The sequence below is a fragment of the Emydura macquarii genome, unplaced genomic scaffold (assembly GCF_026122565.2).
Source record: "Emydura macquarii macquarii isolate MOO-44397 ecotype Brisbane River unplaced genomic scaffold, CSIRO-AGI_Emac_v2 contig_1253, whole genome shotgun sequence".
NCBI classification, from domain to species: Eukaryota; Metazoa; Chordata; order Testudines; family Chelidae; genus Emydura; species Emydura macquarii.
Genome location: NW_027131390.1, coordinates 102,647,068 through 102,674,819, shown reverse-complemented (window position 1 = coordinate 102,674,819; position 27,752 = coordinate 102,647,068). Strand labels below are relative to the sequence as shown.

The following is a 27,752-nucleotide window of genomic DNA, read 5'->3' as shown; positions in this document are numbered from 1 at the left end:
TTAGGCATCCCAAGCAGGAAAGAGGGTGCTTACCCATACGAAGGGGAGGAGACCCATTCTTCGCCTTATGAAGCGAGTGGCAACCAAGGAACCGACCTGCCCGGGGCATCCGCTAGCACCTCAATGGATCCACGGAGAGTCTCAAGCAGGGAGGGTCCTAATATACCCCTACTAAAAGGTAATGTATATCTCAATCCACATGGGGATTGGGCCTTCATCTTGTTTTTCATTAGTCTATTGGCTGTTAGTTAAGGGCTTTTTGCAATAAGGTGACAGTTATTTATTACTAAAACTACCACTTTTCTTGCTGAACTTGCTAATTTTATTGCTGAAGCCAATATTTTTCTGCTAAACTTGCTGATCCTATGGTCAGCTAGCTTCTATATTCATCTCAAGGGTATTTCCAGACCTGGGGATGGTTCCTCTTATCCTTAAGGGGCTTTCCAGACAAGTCTGGTTCTTGAGAGGCCTAACTCTTGCTAAAAGCCTGCGATTATGTTCAGGCCCTAGCTCTTGCCATACTAGCCTGCCTCACGTTACAATATTCTTCCGCGCCCTAACAACATTCTAACGTGGGGTGGGGGGAACAGGCTGAACCGACATTGCTTCCTGCGTAATTGTTTCTTTTTGACCAGTGCCTACTTTGTAACGCTGTGCTTTGCTTGTACTGGATGGGATAAGACTAATCTTTTCTTTTAAAGTAACATTCGATCAAAAGCTTTTTAAAAATAATTTCCCTTGCTCATAAGAAGGGTATGGTCCTGTTCCCATTGGAGTGAATGGGAATGCTGCCTTTATTAGGAGCAGTACCTAACTGAGGCTCTGGGTTTTGTTGTTTAAAAACTGCTTTCCATAGGTGCAACTTTTTAAATACATAGACTGTTCTTCAGCATTGCAAAAGGGTTTAAAGTGTCAAAAGGCAGACTGAACTCTGCTAAGCAGCGTCCACAATCAATGGGCTTCCAACCATCCCAAAGTGATCAGCAGCACTCAATCCAGGGGATGATGCAGTACACAGAGGTCATGCTCTCTCTCCCATTTGCCTGCCCAGGAGCTGAGCTGTGGGCGGTCACGTATAATGGTTTTAGGTTTGCATCTGAACAGGAGGTTTGTGAAGGTGGCTTATATTAGGCTTTGCCTACGCTGACTGGAGTCAGATCCCATAAGATCTCTGCTCCTTGCTGTCAATCAACTTACTTCTGTGTCAATCTTGCCTAACCTCTTTCCATTGTCACCAGTCTCCATGTGCAGGCAGAACAACAGTCGCTCGCACAAGTAATGTCTTTGAAGGGTAGGCAAGGGATAGAAACCCCATAGATTTTTTGTTTGTAACATCCTCGTTTCCAACAGTATTCTTCTACATTCTCTCTTCATCCACGTCCAACCCTGCCACTATCGCAGGATCAGCCCCTGAAGGCTGCTCTAGCTTATGCCAGCTTCCAACAGGTTAAGGGACACAGGGAAACCTTGATCATGCTTTCTCTTCCTTAGCCATGCCCCCTCCTAATAGCAGGGAGAGGGAGAATCTGTATTGTGCTGCCCCCACAACAGTCCGAAAGCCTGTATAGCTGCTACAGGGTGGTCACCCCAGTTTAGTGGGAACTTCCAGAAGCATAAAGCAGATGTAGCAAAGTGGCTCCAGGTGCTGGGACAAGAAGCTGAGAGTTTATTAGCTGTTCTGAGAAATCACCTTTCCCAGCGTGGCACTCTGTTGGGCTAGTGTTTAAAAAGCCCACCCCATGCTGTTTGTTAGAATTAGGCTTCAAAGCATATTTGATAAAAGGCCTCGTGTGCATGCAGGACAGGTTTCTGCTTCAAGAAAACTAACTGCATCAAGCTCTGTGAAGGAATTGAAGAATCACCTAATGGTTCTAGTGTCCTGTAGCACAGATCACACAGGTATTTGACTGTATGATGTCTCCTTCTCTCCACCTCCACCCCCAGCTCTGTCTTTGTCATTTTAGACTATGTGCTGTGTGGGACAGGGGCTGTTTTTGGAAAGCGCCTAGCACATTTTGGGCACTCCTGCAATTGGAAAATAAACAGAAGTTCCCCCAAGAATTTGTTCTGTGGACCCACTCTTACTTCCAAGTACTTTCATTTGCTTAATGAAGAGCTGAGGTTCTAAAGCTGAGTTGTGCAGTGATGTGATTCTTCATAGAAAGCCTTTGTGAATAATCACTGAAAAGCCACAATTTATACATTTATTTCTTTAAAATACAAGATATCAGGCATATAAACACATATTTACAACGACTGTACTTGAATCCTGATTCTAGCATCAAACTGGATGTGATTTTTACCATGAACAGAGAATAGGTATCAGGTCCTTCTGCAAAAGGAGATTCCTATAAGATGTTTTTATTAAGAATAACAAACCCACTAAAACTAAAATGCCTTTTGATCCTATTCAATGCATAGTCTTAACACAGGATTGGAATGTTTACTTTCCATACAGTACATATTCCACATGACTGCACGGTGTGGAATATGAGTCTGGGTCACTGAATTACAATTTCTTCTGCCTGTTTACTAAGAGGATTTACTTCCACCAATAAAAAGAGTTCCAAATTCAGTATTCAGCACATCATCAGGAATCATATCATCATCCATGAATTCATCTCCAAGTTTCTTCCACCACGGCCAGCGAGTATATTTCAGCATGGTATTATGTGACTGTCTGGCTTTGCAAGCCACAGGGACTGACCGACTCATAAAGACATCAAGATCTTTTTCTGTGGCATCCACGAGACCTGGAGCATCTGTAACAACGAGGAAAACCATTATTCTTGGATCGGTGCTCTTTTCGCTGCTCTAGTGCACCTGCATCATCTCTTCCTGTTGGTCCCACCACAAGATAAATCTTTGTACATCTCACAGTTGTCAGTTTCCTTGCTTATGTAGTACTATTCTGTAGTTACACAGCAGGTAGCAGATCTACCAGTAATGTTCAATAACTTACTAAATTCTGCCCTGCCTGGGTACTAATTGGTGTCTGGACTGTGCTATTCTAACCCTTTGATTCCAGATTGCCTTCCTTGCCCCACCAGGAGAGAAGGAAAATCCTACTTGTTTTCTTTCAAGTAAACCTACCCCCTTGCCCAATGCATGACACCCTGCCATTCCAGAATGGACCTAGCTCAAAGTTTTCATCCTCTAAAGCTCCTCACCAGTAGAAGTAGGGATGCTTCCACCATCAGTCCATTTTTGAAAAAAAGAAAGAGGAAAAACAAAGTCATCCCCAAGTCTGCAAGGAAGATAACTGGGCAAAGATCCTCATCCTTGGTGACTTAAAAGCAACACAGATGGCTCAGTAAAAGGGCTGTCATAAAATAACAAAGTAAAGCGTTATTACAAATATGTTAAAGACATCAGCATTATGATCAGAAAGATAGGGCATTTCTAGTAATGCATGTCAATGTCTTTAACCTATAGGGACATCTAAAAATATAGTAGCATCAACTCCTGTATATAAAGGAGATTTCAGTTTTGAAATGTGCTTTTGTCATTATTCATGATATAATCCTATTTTTCTCTAAATTAGTTTTGTGATGCTGGCAAACCAGGTGCCAGCTGAGGCCAAGGTCCCCAGCCCTCATTTGAATAGTGACAAACACACAGCTGGAATCAGTCTGGTTCACCTGTGTGTTTAGTATTGTTAAAATAGGTATTAGAATTAGAAGAATGCACTTAGTGTTCAGTGGGGTGGGGTGTTCACTCCACACTGGAAAGGAAGGCGTAAAAAGCAGCCTAAAGAGGCTGTGCAGTGAGCAGCCAATCGCAGGGAGGATGCATGGAGCAGCCAATCAGGGCCCAGACAGCTCACATAAAAGGGCTGTAGAGGGCAGAGATAGTCAGTTGCTGTGGGGAGCCCAAAGAGTGAGGACTGTGTTCCTAGCAGGCTGCAGGAAGGGTAGCACCTTGGACAGAGCAGTTGCTGGCATGGACTGGGGGGTGGGACTTGCTGGCTGAAGGCCCTGAGAGAAGAGTGAAGAAGGTGCTGGGGCTGCAGGGAAGTGGCCCAGGGAATTGAAGAGTGTTAAGAGATGCAGCAGGAGGCTGCTATCTACAGAGTCCCTGGGTCGGGACCCGGAGTAGTGGGTGCGCTCAGGTCCTCCCCATTTGCCTCTGGAGAAGTGGCTGGACTATTGAACTGAGGAGTCTACCCCCAGAAGGGGAAACACAGATGGTGACATGCCCGAAGGGCCGAGTCATGAAGAGGATGCTGCAGTACTTGGACCAAGATGAGTCTGCAAGCAGAGACGATGGGAGAGGAACCACCTGGAGAAGGCACACCAGCTGGCAGAGCTAATCCACAGGATGACCAGCAGGAGATGCTGCTATTGTGAGTGGATCCTGTTACACTTTTTTGAATGCTTGTAAGATACTGCATGTATTAATCTCACTTATAACCTCTGTATCCCAGATCATAAGTTAATATCTGAGCATTTGCATTGTAAGCTTCTGTAACTGTAAATCACCAGACAGCAGAGACATATTAGCTAGTGTGAAATATTAGTCTCCAAGAGAAGGCGTTAGGTCCTGCCCAACAAAGAAGGCCCATGGACGCTAGACAAACTATAGCGGAACATCAGAGGACAAGACTTTGTTGACTGTTCTCCCCACTGCTGCATGAAGGGGAGACATGCAAGTGAATTCCTCCCATTAGCTAAGTTTGCTACTTGATGTAGAAGAGGGGGAAGGAATAAAAACCCCTAACAAGGAAGAACTGTATCGCTGTGCTGCTTGAACTCTTGAGTGCAAGATTTCTAGGCGTAAGAGAGGAATCCCCAGCTGCTAGCCTGGGTTAGCCTGAAGGGACGTATAGAGTTTGCTTATTATACAAGCTTCTATTACTTTTTGAAACATAAGATTGCAATTCATTTGTGTGTATTTATATTTCCCTGCTTTAATCTTGTAAATAACTCTCATTTCCTTTTCCTATATAATAGTTTATTATAGAATTGCCTACAAGTGCTCTCTTTGGTGTGAGAGCTAAGGTGCAACTGAGCTGGGGAAAGTGACTGGTCCCTTGGGACAGGGAGTAACCTGAATGTTGCTGGGATCCTTGGTCTAGGGGACCATCTATCACAAAGATAAGTTTACCTGGCTGGCAAGATAGATTGCAGTACCCAAGGGGACTGTCTGTGATTCTATGATAAGGCTGTTAGAGTTTACATTGATAACTGGTCAGTGAATTCTAAGTAGAGAACTCGCAACCAATTTGGGATTTGTGCTCTGGTTCCTAACAGTCTGCCCTGTTGCTCTTGAGCCATTGCAGGATAGCTTGACAAGTGTAATGCATGCACTGACCAAAAGAATGCACCTAAAGACAGACACATACTCATCAACAGCTCCATGTCCGTGTTGACCTGAGCTAGTAACGCCTCTCTGCGCTGGTCTGCTTTGCGATCAAGACTGCACCTGAGCAGGTACTGTGTCAGCTTTTCCTGGGCCTGCAGATGTAGTTCCTTACTCATTTCTTCTGACATTTGGGAAGCCTGGAGGAAAACAACGTCATTTGTCATTGTTAAGGAATGGTTATCATTTTAAATCATTTGGGCAGAATAATGTCTACAGAACAACATCTGCATTCCTCGTCTATTTGTAAATTTAATAATCTGCTTCCTCCTAAGTTTTCTTTCCAAAGTGATCCATTGTCAAACGGATACAGTTTTCCAATTAGGCTTTACTTAACCCATTTTATTACACTAATAGTAAAAAATGATCTTAGTATATTATTCTCAAAGACAAATAAGCAGGATTAATATGCATGCAGCTCACATGGGTTATCTTGAGCACTGAGGTTTATATAACTGCACATATTCCAATCTGTCTAATGCACTATGGTTGGTGGAGAATGCAGAGCTACAAAATCACTAAGACACACCGGGTGCAGTCTGATGTAGTCATCCACCTTTTGCTGTAATGCAAGTTTCTGTGCACTGGTGAGTTCCTTGGGTTCTTTCCAGGGAGAGAGAGCCTTTCTTTTCCTTTGACACTTTCCCAGGAATTTATGAGCCTGTATGAAAGAAGGTATCAGAGTATCCCAGTCACAGGTTAGGAACTTGTTTTCATGCATCCTTTTTAGAAGGCTTTAAAGAAAATGTCCTAGCACTGCTCCAGTAAGGTGCAGCTTTAGATTTCACAGTGCAGAGATAATACATGGGTGGGCATAATCTGACATAAGCAGTAACACTGACCAGAAATTATGGCTTATACAAGTTGCATAGAGAATCCAGCCCTCATTCCAAAGTAACAGTTCTGATCATATTTTCATATGGACTGCACTGCATTTTGCAGTTTACACGGGGTTCTTAAAAGCTGATGAAATTTGGGGTTCTGGTTTGATTTCACCCCCCTCCCCCTGAGCAGTTTTTGACCATTTTAATATTTGGTTGCTAAATTCTGGCAAAGTTGTCATTTATAGAAGTAAACAAGTTGAGCCTCATAAGGAATTGCAATAATCCAGTCAATCTTGTCTAACACCAATACAGAGTGTATATACTTACTGCTCTCTGAATGATGACAGCTGCCTTATACTGCTTAAGAGATTGTCTTTGTTGATGAACATTTCTCCTTGCCCTATATCCCCTCCAGTGTCTCTGGATAGTTAATGCTGCCTTCCCCTCCATTTCCTGAATGTGCCTATCTACCTGACCTAAGGAGATGACAGAAATTCATAGTTATACAATTGAGGGTGTGATCTCACAAGTACAGCCAAGTTAGACTTTTCAGTCCTTGAAGGAGAAACCACTGTGGAAGTTAGGCACTGCAGCAAATAGCATTGGTAGAACACTAGGTGGCACTCTTCCTTCTGAACCAGAGCCTTAGCACACTAATCAAGAACACTAGGCTGCTGGAGGTACAGTTTCTCAGCTTGCACATACCACTACTGTGGGATCTTTAATGAACACAAAGGCACAGGATCGCCCTTTTACCTCGCATCTCTCCAAAGAGAAGATTTCAAGCCACCCTGTCTTTGGTATGATTACGGAGAATTTGGACTGATCTCCACCAGACACTTAAGTGGTAAAAAGAGATGGTCAGGACCCAGGCACAGATTGCAGATGGACATGGGCAATAGTTTTGTTTGTATGAAAAATGGTTTTATGGAAACCTGGGCCCTTAAAGCATTTGATACAGTTCAATATAAATCATACCAGCAGGGACTATTTCCAGTAAAGTCAGTTGCCGTTCATGAAAGAGCCTCATGGCCTTTTGTCGCTGAAGCTGCAACTGTTGTCTGAGGGTCTCGTCTTCTTTCTGCCTCTTTAAATGTTGCAATTCCTGTTCTCGTTTAACTCTGCAACAGACACGCATATTTCAATTTCTCAAATGCACATTTGGAACTAATCTCCAATCTCTATTCCTCGCTAGGCTGAATGGTCCAGCAGTGAGACAGAAAATCCTTAGCATGAACTGTCATCTGATCCCTTGGAACTGAGTGTAAAGCTTCTGTAGGGTCAATGCCAATCAAGTTAAGATCAGCAAATGGCTGACAGTCTAATTCCAGAGTCTTTCGGTATGCAGAAGATCTAAGCTATCTATGCAATTGGTGTCAAACTAGATGATAGAATATGGCTTGGGATAAGTTTCTAACAAGAAGGGCACTGCTGGAGGCACTGCTGCTCATAGGAAGCCAGATTCTCAGCTGACATAAATTGGAGTAGCTATACTGATTGACATCTGTTGAGGGCCTGGTTCAGTGACTTTAGTCACTTACTAAACTAGCTATGCACCATAGTGTGTGGCAGGCACCATGCGCTGTACAAAACAAAAATAGTGTCTTCACTGTCCGCTAAAGAATTCGCCCCAACCCCTTCTCCTTAAGGCTGATTTCTTAAGATTAGATGACTTTTCATGATTGACTGACTTCCAGGAGAAATGCTGATAGGCCGTTCTTCTGCATCAACCTTACTAATGGAAAGCTAGGACAAAGGTGTCTTACTTTGTTCCTTTAGAGCAAGGCTCGGATACTTCTTGATCACAGATGAGAACACTTCACTGACAGCTCCCTAATGAGACTCTAAGAATTTAATCTTTGGGACTACCAGTCATAATTTCCTCTCCATTACAGTAATGGGGAGAGGAGGAAATTCTCTACGAGCTAGGCCCTGGCTTTAAAGATCAGTAATAGTAACTGTTTGAGGCTGCCTCCTTTTCTGATCATGAGTTACAGGGCCACAGTGCTATTACACGCCTAATTATATTCTTTATTATATTTGTAACGTATATAAAAACCATTACTGTATTTAGCAGAATGGTTTTGAAGAAGGCTGCCATCAGATTGTCCCGAGAGGTTTTCAATCCCATCTATCTCTGCTTTATACCATCTTTTTGTGTTTCTGATCCAGGAGAGCACATATTATTATACTTCTGAGCAGTGTGAAATCTCAGGATAAAAAGGGATTCACGACATTCTCCTGAAAAAATCTTATTCATACTCTTTTTTTCTAGAAATCCTTATCAACTCCACTAGTTGGGAAGCCACACAAGTGTAAAGTCTGCCCTCTGATGGCTTCCTCAAATGTATGCCTGTTTAACTCATTGTTGTACATTATGCATTTAATAGGTTTCTATTATACTAAAACCAACCCTTTATATTACTATGCATTTTGCAGAATGATGGCTCGTCTTCATTTAGAGGGCTATAGATTGAAAAACCACATCTAGGTTACACAGGACCACCCCTGACAGGAAAAACCTAAACTTCCTTTATCTGTTCATGATAGAAAATAACCCACTTCTGTTCAATATCTATTGAAACTTTTATTGTTGATGGATGCATGATTAACATGGACTGCTTCACTATAACAAATATAAGATTTGTTGGTTACGTGACAGCTTAACCAACTTCTAGGGCAGATTAGCATTTTTTAAACGTACATTAAAACTGAGAAATATTTCTGAAACCATACAGCTTTCAGAATCATACAGCTGGCAGATTTTAAGATATCTACTGCTCTTGCAGGTGAGCCACATTCAGACTAGGAGTTTCAGCCCCAACTAAATTTAACCATATTTATTGAGATCATGGCTTTCAAATAAAAAACCCACTGCAACTCCATAAATATAGTTAAGCCCTGAATTCACAATCCCAGCTGCTAACTGCTGAAGCACCTTCTGTATGCTATAGTGACATTCTAGGATGCTCTCAAACAGCAATGCTTACAGAATTCTAAGCAGTATTCTTACTTTTTGGCATAACACTCTAACTATCATTTTGAATTAGACTGTAAACATTTTGCAGCAGGATTGTATTTTTATTATATTGTGCCTAGCACACTTGGTTCCTGATCTGGACCTCTATGCGCTACCCGAATAGAAATAATTATCCTTTCTGATCTGAAACAAACATACACAACTTAGAAACTGCTTCAACAAATGAATTAATATTTGCAACTATTAAAATGCTTACACAACAAATCTCAGCAGCCAGGGATCTCCTCATTGTTACCCTTGGCCTCCCTTCATGTTATTCTAAACTCAGACTGTGAGCTTTTTGGGCTAAGAGCTGCATCTTACATACGTTTGTGAGGTGCCTGATTTGTTCACGAACAAAGTGGCCCATAAGTACTTGGTGGAACTGAGTGACGGACCTGACATAACCAGAAGCATCCCATCCCCAGCGATGCCATGGAGGCCCCTCCATCTGAAGAATGGAGTTCCATGGGTTTGGAGGTCTGGCTGGGCAGGAGCAGAACTAGGGAAGAGCAGCTCTCTGTGGCATCATCCCTCAACTAATTTACGGGCAAATACCCATGAGAATTTATGCAGCCTCCATCAGCGTAAACGCTTGTGGCCACCTTTCCTCCTCCACGGGTGGCTGTGGCTCACGTGTGGCAGAAGTGACAGTGTGAGGGAGCTGTGCTGACAGGTAGGATAGGGGTCACTGAGAAGCAATGTAAAGTAGGTGGCCCTCCACTGATGCCTTGGTATCTGATTTCCTCACAAACCTTAGGACAGCCACACATCTGAGAGAAGAGGTGAATACCTCCCATCCCCAGATGATATGGCAAATCAGGGACTCTGTTCTCTGACCTTCTCTAGGATTTAAGGAAGGGGTGTTTGAACGTAGTAGCTAACACATTTGAAAAGTCTAGCATAGACTTTAAAACATGCTAAACTGGTTGAATTAAAGCCTAGTGGAGAGCCTCCATTTTAATTTAATCACACCACACTAGATTTTTCAGATGCCATAAAAGTGTATTACTTACTATGAGTTAACATCACACCTTAAATCCAGGTCCAAACTAGGCCTGCATTTTCTATGTAGTTTTGTTTTTCTACAGTATTTCCAGCCAGAGGACATGATTTTCAGGTCACTATAATGACCTTACCATACTTTTTATAACACTTTATTAAAAGATTTCAAATACTAATTACGCACAAGGCCTTGTATACTCTGCAGTCAGCAGGGACTAAATTTCCTGGATTCTGTGGCCCTATGGAGTGGTTGACTGGAAATTCTGGGGCAGCTTCATTTTAAGTTAAAAGTGGAGGCTTATACTGCACTATGAAAGTGAGTGATACAATCAGTACATGAGCTTCTGGAGCTATTTATTTTTATTAAATCCAGTGTTCCATTGCCTCCAGACTTGGTTTTCAATATGCCAGCTTTTTGTATTGACAACACAGAAGTCCATCATTGAAGTGAAGCTGTCACAGGAGAAGCTGGAGGCTTTAGCAGCTGGGTAAGGGACAGCTGGAGCTTCTCGCACCATGAAAGGCAGTCTGACATTGTTGGGACAGCGCATTAGCTGGATGTTTGTTAAAATGATTTGTAGCAAAATAGCTAATGCTGACATTTATATAGTATTTACATTTCAGAGTTAACTTATTAAGATGAATGGAGCAGTTCATACATTTCAGAGCTATTGTGTTAGGCTGACAGTAGACTCAGGAAAACAGTGGTTTACACTTGATTCACCTTTTAATGTTTAACCCTTCACAACCGTGAAAGCGAGAAACAATATTTTTAATGAAAGCTGAGATCCTGGAGCTGCAGAATGATTCTTGGCTATGGACTCATGAAATATACATGGTCCTGGTTTTACCTCACAGCACCCCTTTTTGGCAGATAAGAATATGACATTGATTTTTGTTTCATTCTTTGTGAGAAGAAACAAGTATCCTAGATCTCATACCATGGTTTGCAGCAGGGAGTTAGGATATAGCCCATAGCAGGTCACTGTGTTATCATTCTAGTTTTTTTTCCATCTGGTAAATGTCAGGCATATTATACAAAATGTACATAGGAATTTATAGTGCTTATTGTTTTTTACAATATCTGAATGTTCATGAAGCACAAGGAGAGAAACTTACTGCAACTAGAAGTGGATGGAGAAGATGAAATAATCCAACCCAGTGAGGTAATCTAGTGCTCAAGACTGAACAATGATGATATTGTGGACATTCCATATGTTGCTATTATGTATTGCAGTTTCAGTTATAATTCAGAACTGATTTATATATATTTAAATACAGTTATGAACAATACTGTGTGTGATTTTGTTATGTAAAATCTGTTTGTTCATATACAGTGTCCAGCACAGTGGTTTCTGAGAGTAGAAACCCTGTTTTCCTGAATCCTGTTTACAAAGAGATGCTTTTTACCTGAAACTTCTTTGTAAGGCAGTCACCACTTTAGGAAGCGTGTTTAATCTTTTCCTGCTCTGAAATCCCCTCCACACAGCCTGGATTAAACAAGCTGCTTGATGCAGTCTCTGAAATTAATGAACAAGTTGACAAAATATACTTCCAGCATATACAAAACTCTTTATTGCTACTTGTTCACTTGGAACAAGCTCACTGTTTGGTCAAAACTGACTTCAGTTTTCACATGCCCTGTAATTCACTCTTTCCAAATACTTGGGTAGATTTATACTCCCATAAATAAATTAGTAGCATAAACCCTATATTTGTTGGAAGAGCAGCTGCTCTGTTCATCTGGTTCAATTTTCTATATGTAGTTCATAAAGGACATCACAGAGCAAACCCATAAGCTAAAAGTCTTATGAGTATAGGGCAGCTGGGAAAAAATATTCCATGTTCAAATTATAGAAATGTAGGATTTGATGGGATCTCAACAGGTCATCTAGTCCAGGCCCTGCAATGAGGCAGGACTAAATACAATTTAGACCATCCCTGACAGATGTTTCTCCAACCTGCTCTTAAACACCTCCAATGATGGAGATTCCACTACCTCCCTAGGCAATTTTTCAGTGCTTAACTACCGTTACAGTTCAGAAGTTTTTCCTAAAGTCTAACCTGTATCTTCTTTGCTGCAATTTAAGCCCTTTGCTTCTTGACCTGTCCTCAATGGTTAAGCAGAACAATTTTTCACCTTCTTCTTTATAACTTTTTATATACTTGAAGATTATCATGTCCCCCCTGAGTCTTCTCTTCTCCAGACTAAATAAACCCAATTTTTTCAATCTTTTTTTGAAAGTGATGTTTTCTAGACCTTTAATAGTTTTTGTTGCTCTCCTCTGGACTTTCTCCTATTTGTCCACATCTTTCCCGAAGTGGACACAATACTCCAGTTGAGGCCTTATCAGTGCTGAGTAGAGTGGAAGAATTACTACTTTCGTGTCTTGCTTACAACACTCCTGCTAATACATCAAGAATGACGGGTTTTTGGGTTTTTTTTTTTTTTTTTTTAAACTTTCAGGTCATTGATCTCCTGATTAAGCCAACGTGGTCTCTTATCATACTTCCTATCTTTCCTATGCATTGAGATGTTTTTGCTCTTGTGCCCTTAATAATGTTTCTTTAAAAAACTGCTAATTTTTTTGAACTCTTTTTTCTCCTTAGACTTGCTTCCCATAGGATCTTACCTATCAATTCTCAATTGGCTAAAATCTACCTTTGTGAAGTCCATTGTCTTTATTCTGCTGTTTTCCCTCCTATCATTCCTTAGAATCATGAACTCATCATTTCATGATCACTTTCATTCAAGATGCCTTCCACCTTCAAATTCTCAAGTAGTTCCTCCATGTTTCTCAGAATCAAACACAGATTCTATATTCAAATACAGAATAGCTCTCCCCCAGTTACTTTCTTCACCTTCTGTAATAAAAAGTTGCCTCCAATGCATTCCAAGAACTTGTTGGATAATCTGTATCCTACTGTATTTTCCCAACAGAAGTCTGGGTAATTGAAGTCCCTCATCACCAACAATCCTATATTTTGGACGATTTTGTTTAAAAAAAGCCTCATCTGCCTCTTCTTCCTGGTTAGGTGTTCTATAGTACACAACTGCCATGACATCACCCTTGTTTTTTACCCCTCTCATCCTTACTCAGACTTTCGACAGGTCTGCCTCCCACTTCTATCTCATCCTCAGTGCAAGTGCATACATTCAAGTTTAAAACCACTGAAGCATTTTAGTATTTAAAAGCTTGACTCAACTTATATAGCTCTGTGGGAAAGGATTGCAGGATAAGTTTGCAGAAGCAGCAGTTAGAAAATACTACTACTTATCTGTAAACTGAGCCAATGTGATCAGGAGTCACTGAAACACAATAAATATGGAACCTTAATTATATTTTTACTCAGTTACTTTTCAGACTAGAACTGTACTTTACGATTAAAACAATCTTTCTGTAGTTACAGTTCTGAGATATACCTTGGAATAGCATCTCTGAGAAAACTGAATGTGTAACTCTTATTGTCCAGGTAGATAAGATACACTTGGCTCCACATAAGAGCAAGTATGTATCTCTTACTGATCATTTTTTATCTGGGCACTTACATGGCCCTCATATCTGAAGTATTCAAATGTCTCCCATGAAAGTACAGATATAACCGTACACATCTTTGTGAGGGAGGGAAGTATTATTTTCCCTATTTTAGAGAAGGCTGCACTCAGGTAGAAAGAGATTAAGTGACTTTCTGAAGGTCACCCATGAAGTCTGTAGCAGAGGGGCTAAATGAACTCAGATCTCCTGAGTCCCAGTCCAGACTTTAACCACAAGATCATTCTTTTCCTATTTCTTAATGGGCATATGTTCTCATTGATGGAAGCCTTAGAAGTGGTAGAATAGAAAACAGAAAAGGGGTAATTTAAAAATAGCTATCTATTATGAGCAAACACTGTTTAGGGCCTTTGAAAGGTGGGACAAGAGTAAACCCAATATAAACAAATATAAATCCATCAAATAGAAAAGTCTCATTAAACATTCTGCACCTGCATTTCTCCTTTCCTGTAGGATTCTGAGTAAAGAAGGTCCAAAAGTTGATTGAGATTCCTGTCAAATCCCTTGCCAGTCCATTGCTCACTTAGTAGAGTTCTCAGTCCTATGTGAGAGACAAAAAAATATGCATGTTCCATTGTTAGAGCTAATTTTTCATTAGCTTGCTTACAAAACAAATTTAAAACTAGCAAATACAGAGCTGAATGTCAGATAATCAAATTTGGATGGGCTTTGGAAAGGGACATTACATCGCAGCTAAATAAGAGCACAAGCAGTTACCTTTAAGTTTCAATGTAAAATGTTATTGATGAAGAGATGATGGTACAGACATCACTGCAAAATGTTATACAATGGTTACAGCTTTGTAGGTGCAAGTCATTGACTATTTATGGTCACATCCATGTGACAGGCAGATAAATTATCAATAAATTGGGGGTTTTTTGGTTTGATCAGCTAATCTCAGTAAAGTACCTTGAAGATCTAAAGCACTACATACATTTTAGGTTTTATTACAAATGCTTTCATATTCACCACAGTGAAACTTGAGCTTTCTGGACCAGTCAGTAACCACACACATATTATTTTAGAATTTTTCTTCCCTGGGACAAGAAGTAGAGAGACAAACCTTTGTAGCGGGTACTGAGTAAGTCCACAAGTTGGGGGTGAGATTCTGCCACTGACAGCAATAGTTTGGTAGCAGCATTTCCTGTGACAGGATTGGTGGTAGATGAAAGCTTATAAACAAGTTCATCTAAAACCGAGTGAAGGATCTTTTCATCTACATGGAGTAACACAGAACTAACAAAAAAAGAGACAAAAGCAAGAATGTTACTGGGGGATGGATATCTCAATAATGGGTTCCTTCTTCGGAAGCACTGGGTACAAGGCAATGCAGGGTACATGACTTGTTAATGATCCAAACCAGCAGGGGAGGGAGGAGGAACTGGATGATCTAATGAATCAGACTTTTTGTATTTGACTAAGACGATTCTTAGGACTTGATCCTATAAGGTGTTGAGCACTCTGGCTCCCACCCAGCATAGCACTTATTCACATGCTTAACTACGAAAAGTAGGTTTTAATGGGACTACACACACACACACACACACACATATTAAACCGCTTTACTGCATTGGGACCAGAGTGCTTAGGACCTCACAGGAATGAGTCTTTAGAGACAAGTCTATCCTCAGCTAAACTGATCCCACTCCTATTGTCAATGGAAGCTGTGTTTACATGTCTGAGGGCAGAAATGGGCATTTATCTAACCCTTTACATGTTCAAAGCATTATGCAAATTTAGCTAATCCTCATAAGACCCCTCTAAGGTAGATTTAAATATTATCTGTCTTTTACAGAAGGGTAAACTGAGAAGCAGATGTTACTGACTTGCCCAAGGTCACAAGTGACTCAGGGCATGTCTACACTGCAATAAAACACCCACGGCTGGCCCAGGTCAGCTGACTCAGGCTTGTGGGGCTCAGGCTGCAGCGCTATAAAACCTGCAGCTCACAAAAAGGGAAGAATTGGTAGGGAAAGTAGAAGCTGACGGCCACCTGGACAGCAGTGACCATGAGATGGTCAAGTTCAGGATCTTGACAAAAGGAAGGAGAGCAGCAGAATACAGATCCTGGACTTCAGAACAGCAGATTATGATGCCCTCAGGAAACTGATGGACAGGATCCCCTGTAAGGCTAATATGAGGGGGAAAGGAGTCTAGGAAAGCTGGCTGTATTTAAAAATAACCTTATGAGGGCACAGGAACAAACCACCCCGATATGCAGAATGAAAAGCAAATATAGCAGGCAACCAGTATGGCTTAACAGAAAAATCTTCAGTGAGCTTAAACACAAAAAGGAAGCTTATAAGAAGTGGAAACTTGGATAGATGACTAGAGAGGAGTATAAAAATATTGCTCGAGCATGCAGTAGTGAAATCAGGAAGGCCAAAGCACAATTAGAGTTGCAGCTAGTAAGAGATGTGAAGGGTAACAAGAAGGGTTTCTACAGGTATGTTAGCAACAAGAAGAAGGTCAGGGAAAGTGTGGGCCCCTTACAGAATGGGGGAGGCAACCTAGTGACAGATGATGTGGAAAAAGCTGAAGTACTCAATGCTTTTTTTTTTTTTGTCTGTCTTCATAGACAAGGTCAGCTCCCAGAGTACTGCAGTGGGCAGCACAGAATGGGGAGGAGGTGAGAAGGCCTCAGTGGTGAAAGAACAGGTTTAGGACTATTTAGAAAGGCTGGACATACACAAGTCCATGGTGTTGGAAGCAATGCATCTGAGGTTACTGAGGGAGTTGGGTGATGTGATTGCAGAGCCATCTTTGAAAATTCGTGGTGACTTAGGGGTCCTGGACGATTGGAAAAAAGGCAAATATAGTGCCCATCTTTAAAAAAGGGAAGGAGGATCTGGGGAACTACAGACCAGTCAGCCTCACCTCAGGCCCTGGAAAAATCATGGAGCAGGTCCTCAAAGAATCCATTTTGAAGCACTTGGAGGAGGGAAGGTGATCAGGAACAGTCAGCATGGATTCATCAAGGGCAAGTCATGTCTGACCAACCTGACTGCCTTCTATGATGAGATGACTGACTCTGTGGATGTGGGGAAAGTGGTGGACGTGATATACCTTGCCTTGAGCTAAGTTTTTGATATGGTCTCCCACAGTATTCTTGCCAGCAAGTTAAAGAAGTATGGGTTGGATGAATGGACTATAAGATGGACAGAAAGCTGGCTAGATCTTTGGGCTCAATGGGTAGTGATCAATGGCTAGATGTCTAGTTTGCAGCTGGTATCAAGCAGAATGCCCCAGGGTTCAGTCCTGGGGCTGGTTTTGTTCAACATCTTCATTAATGATCTGGATGATGAGGTAGATTGCACCCTCAGCAAGTTTGCAGATGACACTAAGCTGGGGGGAGTGATACATATGCTGAAGGGTAAGGATACGCTATAGAGTGACCTAGACAAATTGGAGAATTGGGCCAAAAGAAATTTGATGAGGTTCACCAAGGACAAGTGCAGAGTCCTGCACTTAGGACATAAGAATCCCATGCACAGCTACAGACTGACCAACTAGCTGAGCAGCAGCTCTGCAGAAAAGGACCTGGGGATTATAGTGGACAAGAAGCTAGATATTAGTCAACAGTGGGCCCTTATTGCCAAGAAGGCTAATGGCATATGGGGCTGCATTAGTAGGAGCACTGCCAGCAGATCGAGGGAAGAGATTATTCCCCTCTATTCGGCATTGGTGAGGTCACATTTGGAGTACTGTGTCCAGTTTTGGGCCTCTCACTACAGACAGGATGTGGACAAACTGGAGAGAATCCAGCGGCGGGTAACATAAATGATTAGAGGGCTGGAGCACATGACTTATGAGGAGAGGCTGAGAAAACTGGAGCTATTTAGTCTGCAGAAGAGAAGAGTGAAAGGGGGATTTGTTAGCAGCCTTTAACTACCTAAAGGGAGGTTCCAGGGAGGATGGAGCTAGGCTGTTCTCAGTGGTGGAAGATGACAGACCTAGGAGCAATGGTCTCAAGTTGCATGGGGGAGGTCTAGGCTGGATATTAGGAAACACTTTTTCACTATGAGGTTGGTGAAGCACTTGCATGGGTTATCTAGCGAAGTGGTGGAATCTCCATTCTTAGAGGTTTTTAAGGCCCGGCTTGACAAAGCCCTGGCTGGGATGATTTAGTTGGGGTTAGTCCTGCTTTGAGCAGGGGCTGGCACTAGATGACCTCCTGAGAGCCATTCCAACCCTAATCTCCTATGATTCTATGGTAAGAGGGAAGGTCCCAAAGCGTGGACTCCAGCCTGAGCTCAAACATGTGCACAGCAATTTTATAGTCCCGCAAGCCCAACTTAGTAGACCTGGGCCGGTGGCTATTTTATTACAGCGTAGACATACCCTCAGTGGCAGAGCCAGTACTACAACTTGAGTGATATTCCAGTCCACTGTGTTTAGTGCTGTTCTAGGAACTAAAACAAAAAATAAGCTATATTCACAATAAACAGAGTAATTTAAACATAGAGAAAACTGCCCATTTTAAGACTTCTCCAGCAGAGACTGATATAAGATATTTTATGTCTGCAAAGACATTCATTTTACAAAACCAATACCAAACTGTTCTTTAAATCTAAATTTAATGATGAAGGAAAATCAACAGAATTATTTAAAAGCAGCCTACCTGTTAACCCTCAAAATATTCTGTAACACAGACATCACTGCACCTGCAGTTTTGACATCATCTGTTATTAGCAACTGCAGGAAATGATTACTCTGCAGCACTGCAACAAAAAACAACAAAAAAAGAAAACAAATTGAAAAAATCAAACCCAGGGATTTAATGCCAGTTAATTTGTAGTTTATATAGCAGACCTGTAAAACCCATTTCCTAGCAAGAAAAACTAGGGTCACTATTATTTGAGTAAATATTCCTTGCATTTCTAATCTTTACGGTGAGACAGACTGGGAAAAGGAAATGAGCGTGAAGACTTGTCTATACTGGGGTTCTTCTGCACAGGTTGAAACCTGTGTACTTGGGCTGAAATGGTGTAAAAAGTTTTAAAGTAGGCTAAGCCACATAGGCACAAGTCTTTTTACAGTGGGACAGCTATATGGTGCAAAAGTTTCCAGTGTAGATAAGCCCTGAACCTTCATACTCTTAGACCAGTTTTAGGTCAGGATAACTCCATTGACTTCAATTAAGTACACTGGAGTTAAATAGATGCAACAGACTAGAGATTCAGACACACTGTTTTTATTTAATAATTACCCAGTCATTTTTAAACCCATGTGCTGAAATTTTTGTTTATTTTTTTAAATGTCAAATACTGGGCAAAATTCTTCTCTGTTACATTCAATGGAATTTATACAGGTATAACCAAGAGCCTATTTTTTATCACCAAGTTAGGTCTATTTGTTAGATGTTTGTAAATTTGCCAACATTGCAGTAAAATTAAGTAATACACTGTTAAGCTTATCTCTCTCTCTTTTTTTTTTTTTTGTGAACCTGACCCTGCAATGACTTCTGTCTAGGCAAATTCCTGAGCCCATGTAGAGTTCATTTTAATGGATGTGAAAGTTTCAACTATGTATTTATATTAGAAAAAACTAAATTTTCTTACTATCATAATTAAAAATGGAAGCTGAAGGAAAAAAAGCTTTATTTTGTCTGTCCAAATCAACAACCTAAAATGCTTCTTTAATGCCTTGGATTGCCTATTTCATAGGCTGATACTTCTGTTGGATTATTTGAAGAGATCATTTAAAAGTACGTGACAACTGGCAAAGACAGGACACAGACTGGTTTTGGAATCACTCCTGAAGCCTTCACTAGTTACTGTAGTTAATTAAAATTCAAAACTTTTCAGTTATTTTATGATGCAATGAATCTCCAACCCTTTCTCTTACCATACTCTGTTAGCTGAATATGCCCACCAAACAGCCAGCAGATGGCATCAGTTGTTGTCTGAAAACACCATAAAAATTCCCTTTTTTCTTCATCCTGAACAAAATAAATAAATACAAAATTATATACATGGTCATACATATTCCCAATCTTAGGCCTGTTTTTGTGCTATATCCACAGCTATCAATCAGGATCTTGCGCTGTATTTGATCCTTACTGACCATGGGAGATGCAAGTTCTACTAATAAGCTAATCCATGTTATCCGCTAACATGTTGATTTGTGAAAGCTGGATATTTCAGCATTTCATTCAGTTTAAGGAGGCTTGTACAGAAAGTGAGCCTGATTCTGATCTCATTTACAGTGTTATAAGCTCTGAATCAGACCATGTACAGCCAGAAGCTACAATTTACACAATATTAAGTATCTCAATATCTTTAACAGCCCAGGCCTTGATCTTTGGGAGGAGGGGATAGTACATAAACAATAGAAACTGTTGGAGTTTGTGGTACATTGTCAGTCAAATTCAGGGCAAAATACTCGTAATAAGCCCTGTGACAAAGGATGCTGGATGCTTATAGGACAGGACCCAACTGAAGTAACATGCTGGGTCCCAAGTCCATACTCCTCCTCAGAGGGTCCACATCAACTTCTGGCTTCTTCCTCTGTTCCCCTGACACCAGATCCTGCAAGAATTTGTGAGGGACCCTGCCATTCAACCTAATAATTGTAAGGAACATGCAGACAATGAGGGTCTCAGAGGTTTATGAGGAGGACTGGAAGAGTTACTTAGTCATGAGTTGTCTATGCTTGGAGGAGTGGGGTTTGCTAAACTCTCTCAAAGTGTGTGGTCAAGGCTGGATGCTCAGTTACCAGTGGACAATATGACTGGAAGTTACAGTACTAACCTATGATATAGCTTGTGCTTGCACACAAAGGATAAATCCTGCACAGAAGTGGGTGATTCAGTGGCATTTAGATTGAGGCATATACTAAAAGTGTGAGGGAAAATTACACACTATGGGTAGACAGAAGACTCCAGTCTCCAGGGATGCCGATCAGGAAGCTTTCACAAGCTCTTTAAATTCACTTAAAAGAACTGAGTTAACAGAGCATGTCATATTGCTGATATATAATCACGTCTCAGGAAGCATGTAGTTTCCAGCACAATACACTGTATGAAAACTTTGAATAAGTGCAAGAAGTGAGTCAGCCAAAAAGAAGTGTAATATTTAAGGGAAAAATTCTATTCAGTGAACCCAACAGCATCCACATAGTTGGTTATTCAAATTATATGCTATTTGTACTGATCCTAGGGTCTCAGAGGTTTCTAAAATACAAAGGAATTTTGCCATGAAATACCCTTTTGAAGTAGTGGTTACCGTCTTTGTAAAATGAGGATGAAGCAACACTTTCAAAACTAATTTGGAGTGTCTCAATTTTGGGTGCTATGTCAGAATCACTGGACATTTTTGGACCTTTTGGCCAAGTTTACTTAGAAAATATATGGCAGAATAGACTCCAGACCTTCTGACTTCCAGACCATCTTTCCAAACAATACTTTCTCTTTTGAAAATCTGAATAAAGCACTATAACAGAGCAGTTGCCAAGGCATATTTAATCATTTGTGAAACTAAAAGGACACTCTCATGATTGGTAGACCCCAAATGTGATTACCCAGTTCTGTTGAAGCATTTTTTGCTTCTAATATATTATTGCTTTGTTCTCAAGAACCTAGGCCTGGTTATACTCGTGGCGAAATTCGGTTGCAGTCGACGGGAGATACACAAGCTACGTAGAGTAGTTTGCGTATCTTCTGTTGACTTCCTAAATTCTAATTATGGCGGCGTCCTCACTACGCTACGCTGACGGGAAATGCCGTCTCGTCAACGCAGTGTTAATCTGTTTGCGGGGGTGGATTTATTGAGTCAACTTCCATATCAGAGCAGGTCTCCACTGCTGCTCAATCGATCCCGAAGAATAGTTCTGATGGCGCCAACAGTGCCACCATGAGTGAAGACTTACCCCTACTCTCAGTAGCCAAGCTCTTCAAAGCAACCCTGCAGTAACAAACTAGTTCATGTACACACACAATGGAAGAAATATTCTGTAAGGAAAGTTATTTCAGTTTCAAAACTCCAAAGGTCTATTATTAACAACCAGGAGAAAAAAAGATGTTAGTTCTGAAAATCATCCTTTTATACTCGGGTGTATCTGTAGCAGAACCCTATTAATTCAATAGATACGCTTGGAAACATTGTCATTCAGTTACAAAATGTTCTTAACCAAGCAATTCAAGTACCTTGATTGCTCGGATAAAACGTGCTTGCAGACGTCTTCCCAAAAACAGGAGGTTTTCTGCAGCTGCAGGAAGTAATTTATTGTAAAATTCTTCAGGATCTTCTTTCACCTCTAGTCCTACACAACATTGACTGAAAAGGAAGAGTACACAGATCTGAACCTTATGGGTCTGTTTGACAAAAGGAAGTGAGTGAAGCTATCAGAGCAGTAATGCCTGACTGGACATGTACTCCAACATTGAATGACAGTCAGCTGTTGCAACTAGCTCCAAGTCATCTACCTCAAAGGAAACAGACTCATTAGGCTGTGGAAGAGAGAGAGAATTTATTATCATCTATCAGAGCATGTCTTGGCCAAAACCATATCTGGGTCACATTGCCCATTAGTTTTCTTGGGGCTGTTCTGATCTGTTCCATATATCATCAATGCAATGCTTAGATACCATCAAAATCCAGGACAGACAGACAGATTAAAATCAATCAGGAAATGGAGGCAGGTTTTGTAAATCAAAATATAGCATGCAAATAAAAGCACTAATTCACAAATAACTGGGGGGATTACTTTCCGCAACCTTCCTCTTTTTGAAGAATGCGGGTGAGCTAGGTAATCAGTACAACAAGTCTACTCTTTAATTCTCACCCAGCATTACGGTCCTGAGTATCTCTGGAGAAATCTTTTTAGAAATAACTACTGTTGGATAGTCACACAAGTGGGCAATATTTCTATTTCATGCTCTGCACTAGAGCTAAGCAAACAGGAAAAGTATTCATGACCATTTTGTGAATTTTGCTTTGGAATGCAACTCCACCTTGTATGCAACCCTTTTTGTTAGCTTTCCATGAATATTTGTGTGAATTAGTGTTGTTCATCTGAACACTGCACGGAAAGCAAATGCCAGGTGAACTGCTGAGATTCATTTAGTTGCAGAAGGACTTGTTTTGTCACAAAAATTAATTTATTTTATCTGTAAGCAGAATCAGTTTATAAAAGTTGGGTCATTCAATCAGAAAACAGAAACAATGTATCATGTAACTTTGGTGACTGATCTTGCAGATCCTAGCAAAGATTTAATATTAAAAACTCAAACCAAAGAGAGAGTCTTAGAGAGACAAGGCTGATCTAAGGACCCCACAGCTTAGGAATTTGCTCCCTATTTATTCCAAAACTTCAGGGTAAATTGCAAAGCTTATCATTTGACCCAGAATTTAAAAGTTGAGGGTGAGGCAGGTAGAGATAGTTTGAAGGGGATTTGAGTTTTAAGTTACCTGTCTCATTGGTAATGATTTTATACTATTGCATTTAGATATTATTTGTGATATATTTTTACATAATGGCCAGGGTACCGAAAGCACATGGATAATTTCACTTTTTAAAGCTTTTTTATACATCAAAAATAAACAAAAAACAATTTGTGAATGACCCAGGCCCTGAAGTTTGTTTGTAAGAAGCATGTGAACAATTCTGAATAAGCAGCAAATTGGTAAAAATCATGATCTTCTTGAGGACAATTCAGAAACAAGGGTAAATCCAACATATTATTTGTTCCCACAGAATAATCCACCCAGCACTTTGCAAATCAGTTAGGCTTTGCCTGACCTCTCTGCCTTTGACTGCTCCTTGCCCTCTAACCCTGTCATTTTCTGCACAACAAGCCTTGTTCTGGATGGGAGCCAATGTATAACAGCTTGAAAAGAAAAGAGTGAGAGGAAAGACGTGAAGGAGAATAAGAATAAAACTTTACAGCTGCTTTTCATTTTACCTTAGTATCTCTGCTAGCTGGGCAGCAGTAGTCCAGCCCCCATGCTGTCGAGAGTAGTCTTGTTTAAGGACCAACACACAGTATTGAACAAGGTCATAATAGTATAAGTCCTGTTTAATTTTCTGGGATTCTTTACTTCCCAAAGATGTACTATTTAAAATTTCTGGGGGCAAAAAGAGAAAAAAATTGTGCATATGTTTTTGATCCATAAGAAAGCAATTAAAAAGTTATTTTTCAAAATATAAAAGGCTGAATATAAATACATATTTGAGATCAGTATTATTAAAAATGGCCCAGTAACAATAATGTAAAACATACTTTAAATGACTGTAATTTGTTAACTTGTAAGGCTACAGATACTATACCTAATTAAGCTCATATTCCTGCTTTTAGTTACAGATTTAGAGGAGTGCAGCAAAAGGATGTGTATGATCTGGCATGTAGCCCATATGTATGAATTTGCTAGTCCACCACTGGGTAAATCTTGCTGGAGGCACTGGCGGGGGGGAAGAGGCAGGCATGAGAGAGAATGAATGTTGGGCTTTTTTTGGTCACTGCCAGCAATCATTCCCAACCCCACTTACTCTGTGCCCACAACCCCACACAGAAGGGATTTTAACCGAGTGCCGTGTCCCTGCCCACAAGAGCGGGGTTATTACAGGAAATGTACTGGCAGCAGGGGATAGGCAGAAAGAAAGTCCAGAGGGTCTAATCCTCTACTGGACTGAGGATTCCCTTCCGTTCAGATCCCAGCCTCATCTGTGGTTCCCAAGTCAATCATCACTTGAAGAAGATTTACAGGAAGTTCTGTTATTGACCTTCTGGAGGCCACTATGGACCTACTCAAAGGAGGGAATAATTTGACTGTTATTTATATAGGTCCATAATGAAAATGACTGTCTCCATGTCTCCATTCTCCGCTTATACATTAAGAATCTTTATTTACCTTTTAACTTCAACAGCAAGACAGGAACATCCTGATCAGGGCTTTCAGTAACCTGAGCGGCCAGTGCCAATATTCTGGAATCCACAGCTGCTGGCTTCATTTTTTATGGGTTAGCTATACGTTAATAAAAGGAGTCAGTAAACAAAAGCAGCTAAAAGCAAAACATGCAGTGCTTTGTAGCTAATATATATCACTCCTACAGTTGTTTAACAAAGGGAAGATCAGTAATGACATTGTGCACAGAAGTGCTACTAGTAAATCTGCATTTGGTATTTATGCACACAGGGCACATTTGATTCACAGGGGGTTCTTATGGGATTTTTGGCCAGGGGCATGGTGGTGAACAGGAACAATGAAGAAGCAAGCCTGAACTTTTATCTCATCCTCCTAAGACTGTTCTGCTAATCAAACTTTGACATATTTGAAAGAGGACAAAAATCATTAGAAGCAAATGTATTTTGAGCTTCTAACAGGCTGTGTCTATACATGCACAGTTCATTATTATTGATAGCAGTTATGTTAGAACACAATGGACTCCCAAGACAATGCAATAAAATAAGAATGTTATAACTGTTTGAGGGTTAGGTTTACAGTAACTTCAGCTCAGCTTGCCCTTCCTTCATCATGGGAACTGAGTGGCACAAATGGGGCCAGGTGCTACTTAAGAATTTGTTTTCTTAAGATGGATGAATATTGGCACTTGTCCATAAAAAAAATTAAGCGAAGGAGGGACAATCTTGTGACTAAGGAAGTGAATGGGAACTCATGAGATCTGAGAATTCCTAGCTCCGCCATAAAGTTACTTTGTAACTTTGAGCAAAGAATTTAATGTCTCTGTGCCTCAGTTCCCCAGCTACAAAATAGGAATAATACTTCCTTTCTCCCACCCTTTATCTGTATTGTTTATTTATATCCCAGTCCTGCATTTGCTTAGGCTGCAAGTTCTTTGGTGTATGAACTGTCTCTTAATATGTTTGTACAGTGTCTAGCACAGTGGTCCCCAAACTGTGGGGCATGCCCTGGTAGGGGTTGTGTAGGAACCTTTGGAGGGATGTGGCAGGGTGCCTGTGGGGGAGAGTGCCCCTCACCCCTGCCCCGCCCTTAACCCTGCCCCTGGCCTCAGCTCCGGCCCTGGCTCTGCTCCTGGCTGCGGTTCCAGCTGCAGGTCTGGCCCCAGCTCTGCACCTCTGGCCCCAGCTCTGCATCTGACCCGTTTCAACCCCGGCTGCAGCTCCGACCCTGACCGCAGCCCCACTCCTGGCTGTTGGTCCCCAAACTCCAGCTGCAGCATCATGCCCGGTCCTGGCTCTTGACAGTGGCTTCTAAGGGGGAGGATGCAACTAGATAAGGGAAAGGGACATGGTGGAAAAATTTGGGGACCACTGGTCAAGCACATTAGGGGTCTGGAGCAAATTTTGGGGCCTTGAAGCAATATTGTAATAAAAAGAATAATGAATGTTCTGATGCTGAGGAAAATATGGATTAGAGTAATGTTAGATTGTCTCTTGCACTTTTTAAAAAAATGTCCTCTCATTTTGGAACTGTGGGCTTTGAGAGAGATGACTTACTTCCATGAAACACTGTCTTTTTAAATGCCTGAGGGGTAGGGACACATCTCAAAAAGCCAAGCAAAATGGCTTCTGTCTTCTTTCTTCACCTTGCTCCTCACAAACATCTCTCCCTGAGGAAAAAACCAAATAAAATCCATATTTCTTTATTATTCCTCTAGCTACAAAAAAAAAAAAAAAAAAGTTCCTGGCAACTGTGGGAATAGAACTCAGCTCATCCTTCTCCAAAAGCATGAATCAGGAGCAGTTTTCTTAGGGCCAGAAGCAAGGAGGGAGGGTAGCTAAGACACACACTTGGGCAAGTCACAGAACAGTGGTGGCACGCACATTTTGGCAGTTCTGGCTTTTTTTTGGTGTGTGTAATGAGTTGGCTAAGCAATGATTTTACAGAGATAAACTTTAAAAAAAGAAACCTTTGGCATGGCAGGTGTATTGTGGGGAAAACTATGACTCAGATAACGTCTCAAGTCAGGAACACATCCAAGGCTGAGATCTTCCAAAGCATTTAGGTGCCCACGGCTCAGCTCCTCAAAGGCAGGCTTCTAACTTTCAGGATCTGTCCTGAAGTCCTTAGACACTCTCCTATGGAGGCAGCACGTTTCTACCTCCCCCTTCCACTGGCAACTGGTGGGGCAAGTCCGTGCCAGCTGGCCTCAGGCAATGGCAACCCGAATGGATGGCTTGGCGCTCCCGACGCATGGGGCCAGGCTCCCCACGGAGGGCGATTGGTGGAGGAATTCTCCCTCAACCCCTACCCTGGGATCGGACCCAGCTTGCCCCTAAGATGCTGATGGGAAGCAATTGAGGATCCATACCCCTCTCCCCTCCCCCACAGCAGCGGGATTAGAGAGGGAGGCAGCTCCTCCTCAAGCCCCCTGGTGGGAGGAGGGAGATCCTTGCTGCAAAGGCTCGAGGACGGGTGCTTGGCACGAGCCAGCATCAGGCCCGTCGTAGGTCACTGAGCCACCACGGAGGCAGCCGACCCGTGCCCTCCCCCCGCCTGCGGACGGCAGGGGCCCCGGAGAGCCGGGCTCCTCCCCCCACCCCTGGAAGACAGGGACCCTGGAGAGCCATGGCCCTGCCCCTCCCCCACAAGGCGCTCTGAACCGACGCTCCCTAGGGGCGCGCCCCGAGAACCGAGCCGCGCGCGCTGGCTGACTCCTACCCGCCCTCCACCGAGGTCAGCGAGGGTTGTAACGATAACCACCGGTCTCGGGCCCCCCGCGGCTATGAGCTCACAGCTGGCTTTAGCCAACCGCAGCGTACCTCTGCGGTTGTAATTTGCATATACGCGTCCAGCGGAGCCCAGCCGCGCGGGGATGGTTGCCGCGAGACCTACTCCCACCCTAACCGTCCCGCTGTGAAATTTGCATACGGAGGCCTCGCGCCGGGTCACGACCGCGCTGCCGGTACTGCCTTCTTTCTGCCCCGCCGTCCCACGAGTGACGACAGCACGAGAAGGGCGGAGCTAGGAAGCAGCAACCAGTAGGGGGACTGGGTGGGCGTGACCCGTCCCAGGCGCGAGCCCACCCTCCGGAGGGGGCGGAGTCAGGAAAACCAGCAGCCAGTAA

The 27,752-nt window shown here is 42.0% G+C and overlaps 1 protein-coding gene across 4 annotated transcripts; it reads right to left on the bottom strand.

Moving 5' to 3' along the window:
* Nucleotides 1-2,190: 2,190 nt before the first annotated feature.
* On the bottom strand, nucleotides 2,191-27,674 carry IQCB1 (IQ motif containing B1). 4 transcript variants are annotated; one of them, XM_067549931.1, is made up of 15 exons: nucleotides 27,448-27,674; nucleotides 26,182-26,294; nucleotides 24,614-24,727; nucleotides 23,668-23,830; nucleotides 21,910-22,039; nucleotides 19,611-19,704; nucleotides 18,385-18,484; nucleotides 14,827-14,999; nucleotides 14,195-14,304; nucleotides 11,620-11,729; nucleotides 7,164-7,306; nucleotides 6,513-6,661; nucleotides 5,918-6,022; nucleotides 5,345-5,501; nucleotides 2,191-2,762 (listed from the first exon to the last, which is right to left on the bottom strand). In XM_067549931.1, the coding sequence occupies exons 3-15, from the start codon at nucleotides 24,711-24,713 to the stop codon at nucleotides 2,533-2,535; spliced, it is 1,764 nt and encodes a 587-aa protein (XP_067406032.1). In that variant the 5' UTR covers nucleotides 24,714-24,727; nucleotides 26,182-26,294; nucleotides 27,448-27,674; the 3' UTR covers nucleotides 2,191-2,532. The 4 variants fall into 4 exon arrangements, with proteins under 4 accessions (XP_067406032.1, XP_067406029.1, XP_067406031.1 ...); XM_067549928.1 differs by having other exon boundaries at nucleotides 5,891-6,022; nucleotides 27,448-27,671; XM_067549930.1 differs by having other exon boundaries at nucleotides 5,891-6,022; nucleotides 27,557-27,612.
* Nucleotides 27,675-27,752: the final 78 nt, after the last annotated feature.